Raw genomic sequence first — 11,453 nt, 5'->3', positions numbered from 1 at the left:
CATAGGTAGCTTGGGAGACTTGGAAGGAGCAAAAGTTGCATGGCTGTGTTTGAACGCTGACGGTCCGTGCTGGAAACGCCATTGATGGAAAGCAAGGAAGATGCGACGCTTTGGTGTTAAATTAAGACACGACATGCATGCGTGGGCCAGCTACTGAACTAACTATTCATTCATTTTTGATCTTATTCAGTAGGGAGAAAAACAATTGTGATATTAGGGTAGAACCAAAGAATATGGTTGATCTTATTATGAGACACATGTAAACTATACTGATGGGTGTTGAGTCACCCTTGGGATCGAAAAAAAAACTGGGTGACAGGCTGACGCTGGCAGTGACAGCAGAAGAAATGGTAGCCTCGTTGGGGAAGAAAATTGCGTGCGCGCCTCGCGCACCAGGGACGGCGTGCGCACCCCCGCACATCGACGTCCGTTCGCGATCGGACCACCGGCCTCCCGCGCTTGAGTTTCTGGCGCATCGACGCGCTTCCGCTCGGCTTGACCTCGGCTCCCAACCGTTCCGCTGCAGCGCGCGGCTCCGTTTCTGGCTCAGCAGCCGTCGCTGCTCCGTTTCTGGCTCAGCAGCTCGGCTTTTGCAGTTTCCCGAGCGATTCAGTTTCGTCAGAACACTCCGAAACAGTGACAAAGTTCCAACTTTGGTGCTTCGATTAGAATTAGTAACCATCTTTTACTATTCCAACCAATTGAACCATGTTAAACCTTGACTTCCAGACCTTATTTATCATCAACAAAACCTGCTGCCCTACAAAGAAAATTGCTCACAAAATAATTGCAAACTTCCCTGAGCATCACTGTGGTCAGGCAGCCTAGACTTAGAATTTTCCTAAGTCTGGCGCCCAGGCTGTCCAGTGCTGACAACAATTTTTGGAGCTCCCTTTACTCATGATGACCATTACAATTTCACATAAATCACATAAATCACAGCCAAGATAAATTAATGTTGGGAAACCAAATATCCAAAATGATTACTTTCATGACAGCAAAATAAATTCATGTTTACAAAACATTATGGTTCATTTCATGAGAACATGTCTACATAGATTCATCAAAATGTAACTTCCTAACAGCAGCTTGCGTTGTATCATCTTGATCAACTCCCATTAAGAGACTTGTGTACCCTCCTGGTATGTATGGAGGAGCCATTGCAGAAGGATTTGCAAATAAATTGAACTGGGGCATTGTGACATTAGCATATCCACCTTGGACGAAAGGAGCATTCATGGTTGAAGATGCACCAACATTAAAATCCTGTATATAGTACAAGAAAGTGTTCAAAATTCATGGTTGTAATGGAATAAATCGTGAAAATAGCTAATGTCTTACAATTAGGTTTGCATCAGCATGTTCGTCTCTTGTTTCGATATCAACATGTTCCAAACCGTCACCTACAAATGCAATATATATGATAATACAATATTAGAAAAAAATACACATGAGCAAAAGATATTGAACAGGTCCCTACCTTTCTTCCGGGCACCCTTCTTCTTCTTCTTCCCTGGGTTCTTTTCAAGAACATTTTTAAAACGTGTTTGCTTTGGACCTTTTATGACTGGAGGGATTTTGAATGATATTACACCATTTAGTGGTTGTCGGACACATTCATTTGGAGTAGGGGGAATCTCATTGGATTTTTCATGCATCTCACTTAGATAAGTATCTGCTTCCAAGTTGAAGTCATACATGGCTTTCTGCAACTTATCAAGAAGTTCTTTTGATGACGAACACTTCAATGCAAGAGTTGTGGCCTGTCGAGATATAAGTGCTGCCTGTGTTTTCAAATCTCCCTCCTCGGTTCCTTGTTTTTTTTCAATATAAAATCCACTTTTAGCATACTTTGTCCATCTAGGCAGTATATATTGGGATGTCAAATTATATACTCCATTCATATTGTAGACTCTAAGAGCATGTTTGCATAATAAACCTGAAACATATAGTTATCATTTTAAACAAACAATATTTCAGGATACAAAATGCAATTTAAACAGCCTGAAAGATAATACTAAACATACCTATGCATTCAAACATCCGGCAAGAGCATGTAATAGTCGAATCTTCAGTGTTCAATACTACCGTTGCTCCACGCTCAGATTGCATATACTTAACAAAGAATGTTGAGTTTGTCCCATTACCTTCCAACAATTCACAAGACAATGTAAATTGTTTTTTAAACTCTTCCTCAAACTCTGAATACATTCTCCTTGTATATGTTTCAGCTGCAGTTTTCAACATTGGAAGATTTGGAATGTAGCAAACTGGGATCTTCCGACGTGACTGAAAATCAGCATCCGTCTCATTTGATCTTAGATCAACTACAACTTTTTCACATTCTACAAGGAGTTCTGAAAGACCGAGTTTCCTACGAAATCTTTTCTTGAAGACATTGTTCATACCTTCGCTCCTTTGGGTCGAGTGAATGTCTGCTGTAAATGAGTCACGGTGTACCGCAGCCCACTTTGCCCTCAAATCATATAGGTTTGACATCCATTTGTTATCCTCAAGGTTGTATTTAGCCAACAATTCATGCCATTTCTGTGTGAAGTAAATCTCTTCTCGGTCTTCGTAGATACAACTTTTGAAATCTGCCCAAAACTTGTTACCTGACTTGTCCTCTACCTCGTCCTCTGTCGCTTTAATTATAGGACCAAGATGTTTGACAGCATTTTGGCCAATATGCCACAAACATAGGCGGTGAGCTGTGTTTGGGAATACATGAGCAATTGCTGCTGCCATTGCTGCGTCTTGATCTGTGAAAATTGTGCTTGGGTGCTTCCCGGACATTGCTGTTAGAAAGGTCTGAAATAGCCAAACAAATGATGGAATAGTCTCATTGAACATAAGTGCACACCCAAAAATTATTGTTTGCTTGTGATGATTGGTGCCAAGAATTGGAGCAAAAGGCATTTCAAACTTATTTGTTTGAAATGTGGTGTCAAAGGACACAGCATCACCAAAGCATTTGTAATCCATGATAGACTGACCATCTGCCCAAAAGAAATTTGCTATATGACCAGTTTCCTTGTCCACTTGAACTGCATAAAAAAATGTTGGGTCCTCGACTTGTTTATTTCTCAGATATTCAAATAATGTTTGTGCATCATTGGCTTCTAAGTACGGTGTGCGCTCGCGACCAATTTCATTATAGCAATCCATCTTAGTAAATGGTACTTTGTCTTCCCCTCCATAATGCTCCTTCATGAAACTGAAAACTTGGGATGGCTTCATTCCAGATCGTCGTGCCTGCCCAATTAATTTTCTATCTGCCTCTATAATCTCTCGTTGGGACCTCAACTTATGTGTCTTATTTGGACTGGCAAGATAATGGTTGTGATCTAGTACGACCTTTTGCACAGTCCATACATTCTCCTTGCTGATACTAAACTGGACATGAGCATCACAACCGGTCCTTGTAATGTCCTTTTGTGATGCCTCATTTTTCCGTTGTCCTTCGCCACTGCAAACAAAATATTTCTGACATAAACTATCATCTAATTTGCGGCGCTTTGTCCTGTACTTTCTAACACTGAACCCAACACATCCAGCATAGGTATTGTACATCTTATAAGCCTTTTCCTCACCATCAAAAGTCATTCCAACTTTAGGTGCCAGCAGTGCATATTTATCAACCACATTCTGCACAAATAATTATCAATTAAAGGTCTAACATAACAAAAAATATTAGATATAGTATGTGAAGTTTGTTACTTTTATTTTACCTCAGCTGGTACTTCAATCTCCACTGACCCAACATGCGGTATTTGTTGTTCCTCTTCTTCACGATCCCAAGAAGGAGCATTTAATCTAACATCAGGAAGTGATCGTGAGGTCTAATAATAAACCCTAAGACTTCAATGTATAATCGATCAACAGGACCTTGATCAGGGAGCAACAACATGGATCGATGACCAAGACATGAATGGTCACGATGAAGCGAGGAGCAGCCACAGAAGTTACCTGAGGATCGACGGTGACGGCGACGGAACAGCTGCCATGCCGCCTTTCCCGTCCGTGACGAAGCTGTCCAGGAAGCCCTATGGAGTCCGTCCAGGAGCCGATTCCGGGAACCGGACGGGAGCCGAGCCGTGCGCAGCAGAAGTGCATCGCGAGCGCGCGCGGTGCGATCGTCCGATCCCGGACGGACGTCGATGTGCGGGGGTGCGCACGCCGCTCTCTGTGCGCACCGCGCGCACAGGATTTTTTTCGCTCGTTGGAAGACTCCTTTATTCTTTCTTCTACCATTATTAGTACAACGATACGCAGAAATAAAAAAAAAGAAAGGAAGCAGAAGAAGAAAAGCGATCTCGTTGAGAGCTCCAGAAAGAAAAGCAAGGACGTGGTCGCACTCTGTCGTCGTTGCCCTAGTTGGTCGCAGTGGTAACCCGGGATTATTGGCTTATTTGGTTCTGCCAGTAGGCATCATATATGTCGTAGGAGGTACGCAAATTGCAAGGCATTGCATGGGCTGAATTGGTAAGCCAAGTTCTTGTTTTCTAATCAGAGTTTGCATTGTTTAGTTTTGCCAAAAAAAAAATATTGCGCGATGTATGGTGGAAGTGGAGTCAGTTGACTAAGGGCCCGTTTGGTCCTTTAGTTCAGAAACTAAAGTTTAGTTATGAGACTAAAGTTTAGCGCCTATATTGTTTAGTTTTATGGACTAAAAACATTCAAAATACACTAAATAAATCATAAGAGGACCAATATACCTTTTCGCATTCTCATGCCATTAGGGCAACTGAAATAAAGGAGCGACAAAAAATAGAATTTATATGATTTAGTCACTTTTAGTTATCTCTTGAGTGAATAGACTAAAACAATTTAGTCTATGTTTTAATCCCACTGTTTGACAATTTAAAACTAAATAAGATTAAAATAGAGAGTAATCTTTAGTCCATCAAACTAAACGAGGCCTAAGAGTCGTAGATCTATGCCTACTGGGAGGCCGCAGGTTCCGTTCAACGGCTCAAGGCTCTCAAGACTTGGCACTACTAGCACCAAGTTTCCCCAGAAACCGTCAAAAGCTAGCAGGTGCGTTCGTTGCCATTTTTCAATACGTACGTTTAGATGTTTGATATGCCCATGGTCGTCAAGGAGGGTGCACGTCGTCTTTGCAGCATCTCTAGATGCAAATCTCCCGAATCTCAACGGTAACCGCAACCTATATGATTACAAGATTTTGGTAATGGTCAACATAATTATTTGGATTGATGATGTTTACTAGTGTTTATGGTTATAGTTCAAAGAATGCACCGTGGACTTGGATGAAGGCAGCGAGGTCATCAAAGAGTTTAGGCACCGTGGACATTAGAAGATTCATTAAATACCTATCAAGATCATGCAAGTGTGCAAGACATAAGACGGAAGAAGCCCAACAAAAAAACGCAGACATACGAAAAAAATAGAATTGTAGAGAGCACTCGACATATCTGATGGTGCATAGATGTTGCACCGGACAGATGCGGTGCTTGTATTAAAGAAGGGTTTGAATATTGAGTACACTAGACATGTCTTCTTGTGCATCATATGCTGCACCGGATAGGTGTCGTGCCTGTATTGATGAAGGACTTGAAGATTGAGTAAACCGGACACATAGGTGTGCATTGGACATGTACCAGATTCCACACCGGATAGGACACCCAGTAAAGATTGTAGCGTGTACGTGGGCATTTACAACACACTGAACGTGTTAGATGATACACCAGACCCTATGTCACACCATTTTCAAGAACAAAATCGAATGCTCCTACATGTGAGCTTAGGATATTTACTCACACATACAGTGACTTCATTAGTGATAACAATTATGTATATTCAACATAAAACAATGATATTAACTTACATAAGACCCATATATATATATATATATATATATATATATATATATATATATATATATATATATATATATATATATATATATATATATATATATATATATATATATATTATAACATCAAAGTTCCAGCAGACCTAGTTGCCTCCATAGGCATTGGCCAAAAATACCACAAGCTTAGACTTCATCTCCGCTTCATCAACTTAAACCAAACATGTCCTTCAACTGAGCAATTACTAAGGAAAGGTTAAGTACTTTTGATACTTAGTGAATGTGGAAAAGATGTTATGTAGGCTAATATCAAGAAAAGACCAATTGGTTCTTTTGCATAAATGTCTTTAGTTCAAATTCATTTGTAAAAGCAAGTAATTATTATGTGTATCTCATCTCATCATTTTCTCGTAACAAGGATCATCATCCCTCCCAGATCCAATCAAACCATAAAACTTATAATCATGTGAGGGTCCATTACGCTCTTAACCTTGAGCACGATTATCATGACAGTTTAATTCCTGCAGAGGTTGTAAACTTTCCCTACGAGAACTCACTTCATCCCCTATCCTCGGTAGTATGAATATATCCATTTGGTTCATGGTTGCAAGCCACTTGCACACTTCCTTGTTGTATTACTAGAAGATCACTACAAGGCTGTCACTACCTTCCTCCAGGTTGTACGTGTCCACTGAGGTTTCAACCAATAGGAAAGTACTCATTTTCTGGAAGGTGAGAGCACGTAGAGGGGGTGAATAGGCGATCCTACAAAAATAGCTTCAAAACACACAAACTTGGTCTAATAATTAAGTTAGAGTAAACTAAAACCAAGTTTGAATGTAGAAGATGATAGAAAATTTCCCTTCACTTGATTGCTTTTCCAATATATGAAAGATTTTAAAAAGCAATATTCCAAGTGAGTTGAGAGAACTAAGGAAGAAGGAAAAATCGCAATAAAGTAAACAAGACAAGAGACACAACAATTTTTATCTTATTGTTTGACCAAAGCCCGCCTCCACATTGTGGTGTCCTCCTTTGGACAAGGGTTGCAATAAACCTGTCGGGTACCGTAATTAGGGGTACCCCCAACACTCCTAAATACGGCTGGTAACCACCATCAGCGCAAGCTGCAGAGACTGATGGGCGCGATTCAGGTCAAGGCTTCATCTACCCAAGGGACACGATCTCGCCTCGCCCGAGCCCAGCCTCGGGCGGGAACTATAGTCCCGGACGAAGTTGTGTCTCGCCCAAGGGCCCCCTCAGACAGTGGGCGCACCCTCGGCACGCCCAAGGCCCAACTCGAGCAGGCTTCGTCGGGAAGCAACCTTGGCCAAATCGCCTCTCCAACCGACCGTATCGCAGGCGCATTCAATGCGAGGATCGCCTGACACCTTATCCTGACACACGTGCCTCAGTCGGCAAAGTCGAAGTGACCGCAGTCACTTCACCCTTTCGCTAACCGACCTGACAGGAAAACAGCGCCGCTCGCCCCACTCCGACTGTTGTGCCACCCACCAGGGTGAGGCTGACAACAGCCAAGTTCAGCCTCGGGCGCAACAGGAAGCTCCGCCTCGCTCGACCCCAGGGCTCGGCTTCAACCTCGGCCTCGGAAGGTGGTCTCTGCCTCGCCCGACCCCAGGGCTCGGCCTCAACCTCGGCCTCGGGAGGAATCGCGTCCTCACCCGACCCCGGCCTCGGCCTCAGGAGAAGTCTCTGCCTCACCCGACCTTGGGCTCGGACCGACCGCGCCATGGGGGATACATCATTACCCTACCCCTAGCTAGCTCAGGCTACGGGGGAACAAGACCGTTGTCCCATCTGGCTCGCCCCGGTAACAAGTAATGATGGCTCCCCGCGTGCGTCCATGACGACGGTGGTTCTCAGCCCCCCACGGAAGCAAGGAGACATCAGCAAAATCCCAGCAGCACCGACAGCTGTGCTTCTACAGGGCTCAAGCACTTCTCCGACGGCCACGTTATCACCTACGCAGGGCTCAAGCACTTCTCCGACAGCCACGTTGGCATGTACACAGGGCTCCGGCACTTCCCTGCCAGACACGTTAGCGCCTAGCTACACCCCCCATTGTACATTTGGACCCTCTCCTTGCATCTATAAAAGGGAGGTCCAGGGCCTTCATGCGGAAAGAGGGAGATGGGTCGCGCGGGAGAACGAGCTGACGAACAGGCTCACTCTCTCTCTCTCTCGCGAATGCTTGTAACCCCTACTACGAGCACACCCCCCTGGCGCGGGATAACACGAGCCGCATTTTCCCCCCTTGTGTTCCATCTCGCGCCAACCCATCTGGGCTGGGACGCGCAGCGACAAATTTACTCGTCGGTCCAGGGACCCCCCGAGGTCGAAACGCCGACAGTTGGCGCGCCAGGTAGGGGCCTGTTGCGTGTTAACGAACAACTTCCCGTTGAGTTCCAGATGGGTATTCTTCAGCAACCTCTTCAGTCCGGGACGGTGCTCCGCTTCGGGAGTCTCGAGTTCATGTCCCTCGACGGCAGCTACGACATGGTACTCCTCCCCCCCCCCCCGCAGCGCGACAGCAACCACGACGGTCGTCAGCTCGCCCGGCGGCGGCGAACTCGATGACGTCTTCCCCCCGTGGTGGAAGAGCAGCATCCGGGTTTGTCCCGCCACCTTCCTCGCCGTAGGAGGAGGAGACGGGGCAACCATGGCCAGGCAGGAGGCGGCACCTCGTCGGTTGTCGAGCGAGTCAACGACGCCGGCACCCCAGCGGGGGACATGTTGGGCGTTGTCCTCGCACCTGAGACAACGACGGAGGTTGTTTCCCCGCAACGTGCCAACCCCAAGCGGACAGATGACGCCAGCACACTCGCGAAGGGCTTGCTAGGCGTTAGCCTCGTACCTGAGATAACGGTGCAGTCCGTCCCCGACGCGACTTCGCCACCGTCCATCGATCAAGAGTAATCTCAGTGCCATGCGAGACTTCATGACCGCATGTGACTACTACCTCTCCGATTGCTCCGATGATGGCCACAGCCTTGACGACGAGGGTTGTGGCCCAAGTCGCGAATGTTTCCACGTCGATCTAGGGGGTCACGACGAAGGCAACCACCTCGGTATGCCGGAGGATGACGATCCCCCTGGGCCTGCGCCTCGCGTTGACATCCTGCGGGAGCTAGCTGTGGTCCCAGTCCCTGCGGGGGGTCAGGACACACAGCTCGAGCAAATCCACGAGATGCAGGCCAAGCTCGACGAGGAAGCAGGGCAACTTGTGCAGCTCCGGCAAAACATCGAGCAGGAGTGGGCAGGCCGAGCACTCACCGGAGAAGCGCGACATCAGGCCCAGGACGTCCAGCGCCGTATTGTTGACGATTCAAGGGCAAGGCTGCCCCTGGCCTCCAGCGGGGTCGGCCAGAATCTAGCTACAGCGGCAATACTACTCCGAGCAATGTCGGAGCCATCCACCACCAAGGGGCAGCGTATCCAGGGAGAACTCAAGAATCTCTTGGAGGATGCCACGGTCCGACGGGCCGAAAGCTCTACCTCCCGAAGGCAAGGGTGCCCCCCCGGAGCATTGCGCAACGACTTCCTGACTCATGCGAGAGGCCTCCGTCCACACCGGGCGCACGCGGGACGTGACGCCTGCAGCCCCGGGTCGCCTCGGCAACGAGCACCACCGCCGCGACCGTCGAGCCTGCCTCGACGAGAAGGTGCGGCGAGGCTACCACCCCAGGCATGGGGGACGCTACGACAGCGAGGAGGATCAGAGCCCCTCGCCCGAACCACTAGGTCCGCAAGCCTTCAGCTGGGCCATACGATGAGCACTGTTCCTAGCTCGGTTCCGGGCCCCAACTACCATCACTAAGTACTTGGGGGAAACAAGGCCGGAGTTGTGGCTTGCGGACTACCGGCTGACCTGCCAGCTGGGAGGGACGGACGATGACAACCTCATCATCCGCAACCTCCCCCTGTTCCTCTCCGACGCTGCCCGGGCCTGGCTGGAGCACCTGCCTCCCGCACAGATCTCCAACTGGGACGACCTGGTCAAGGCTTTCGCTGGAAATTTCCAGGGCACGTACGTCCGCCCTGGGAACTCCTGGGATCTTCGAAGCTGCCCCCAGCAGCCAAGGGAATCCCTGCGAGAGTACATCCGACGGTTTTCAAAGCAGTGCACCGAGCTGCCCAACATCACCGACTCGGATGTCATCGGGGCGTTCCTCGCCGGCACCACTTGCCGTGACCTGGTGAGCAAACTGGGCCGCAAGACTCCCACCAAGGCGAGCGAGTTGATGGACATCGCCACCAAGTTCGCCTCTGGTCAGGAGGCGGTCGAAGCCATGTTCTGGAAGGACAAGCAGCCTCAGGGACGGCAGCAGGAAGACGTCCCCGAGGCGTCCGCCCAGCGGGGCACGAAGAAGAAGGCCAAGAAGAAGGCGCAAGCAAAGCGCGACGCCACTGACGCGGATCTCGTCGCTGCTGTCGAGCACAGGAACCCACGGAAGCCTCCCGGTGGGGCCAACCTGTTCGACAAAATGCTCAAGGAGTCGTGCCCCTACCACCAGGGTCCCGTCAAGCACACCCTTGAGGAATGCGTCATGCTTCAACACTACTTCCATAAGGCCGGGCCACCGGCGGGAGATGGCAAAGGCCAAGACAACAACAAGAAAGAGGGCGACAAGGAAGAGGAGTTCCCCGAGGTCCACGGCTGCTTCATGATCTACGGTGGGCAAGTGGCAAACGCCTCGGCTCAGCACCGCAAGCAGGAGTGCAGGGAGGTCTGCTCGGTAAAGGTGGCGGCGCCAGTCTACCTAGACTGGTCCGACAAGCCCATCACCTTCGACCAAGGCGACCACCCTGACTGCGTGCCGAGCCTAGGAAAGTACCCGCTCGTTGTCGATCCCATCATCGGCAATGCCAGGCTCACTAAGGTCCTCATGGACGGGGGCAGCAGCCTCAACATCATCTACGCCGAGACCCTCGGGCTCTTGGGGATCGATTTATCTACGATCCGGGCTGGTGTCTGCCCTTTCACGGGATCATCCCCGGGAAGCGCGTCCTGTCCCTTGGACAACTCGATCTGCCCGTCTGCTTCGGAACTCCCTCCAACTTCCGCAGGGAAACCCTCATGTTCGAGGTGGTCGGGTTCCGAGGGACCTACCACGCGGTGCTGGGGAGACCGTGCTACGCCAAGTTCATGGTCATCCCCAACTACACGTACCTCAAGCTCAAGATGCCAGGCCCCAACGGGGTCATCACTATCGGATCCACGTACCGACACGCGTACGAATGCGACATGGAGTGCGTGGAGTACGCTGAGGCCCTCGCCGAGTCCGAGGCCCTCATCGCCGACCTAGAGTGCCTCTCCAAGGAGGTGCCTAATGCGAAGCGCCACGCCGGCAACTTCGAACCGGCTGAGGCGGTTAAGTCCGTCCCTCTTGACCCCAACAACGATGCCTGCAAGCAGGTCCGGATCAGCTCCGAGCTCGACCCCAAATAGGAAGCAGTGCTCGTCGACTTTCTCCTTGCAAATGCTGAAGTTTTTGTGTGGAGTCCCTTGGACATGCCCGGCATACCGAGGGATGTCGCCGAGCACTCACTGGATATCCGAGCTAGTGCCCGACCCGTGAAGCAGCCTCTACGCCAT

At 49.0% G+C, this 11,453-nt stretch overlaps 2 protein-coding genes across 2 annotated transcripts; both read right to left on the bottom strand.

Annotated features, from left to right (window-relative positions):
* Positions 1 to 929: 929 nt before the first annotated feature.
* LOC103649945 (uncharacterized) lies at positions 930 to 1,933 on the bottom strand. The gene is made up of 3 exons (XM_020550682.2): positions 1,481 to 1,933; positions 1,342 to 1,403; positions 930 to 1,266 (listed from the first exon to the last, which is right to left on the bottom strand). Exons 1-3 carry the CDS (start codon positions 1,902 to 1,904, stop codon positions 1,051 to 1,053), a joined length of 702 nt encoding a protein of 233 aa, XP_020406271.2. The 5' UTR covers positions 1,905 to 1,933; the 3' UTR covers positions 930 to 1,050.
* A 62-nt stretch (positions 1,934 to 1,995) lies between these two features.
* LOC103651868 (protein FAR1-RELATED SEQUENCE 5-like) lies at positions 1,996 to 4,213 on the bottom strand. The gene is made up of 4 exons (XM_035966563.1): positions 3,970 to 4,213; positions 3,732 to 3,816; positions 2,089 to 3,648; positions 1,996 to 2,004 (listed from the first exon to the last, which is right to left on the bottom strand). Exons 1-4 carry the CDS (start codon positions 4,005 to 4,007, stop codon positions 1,996 to 1,998), a joined length of 1,692 nt encoding a protein of 563 aa, XP_035822456.1. The 5' UTR covers positions 4,008 to 4,213.
* Between the last annotated feature and the right edge of the window lie 7,240 nt (positions 4,214 to 11,453).

This window comes from Zea mays, chromosome 3, assembly GCF_902167145.1.
Source record: "Zea mays cultivar B73 chromosome 3, Zm-B73-REFERENCE-NAM-5.0, whole genome shotgun sequence".
Taxonomy (NCBI): Eukaryota; Viridiplantae; Streptophyta; class Magnoliopsida; order Poales; family Poaceae; genus Zea; species Zea mays.
Note: the sequence above shows the minus strand (reverse complement) of the source record. Positions and strands in the feature narration are given on the sequence as shown.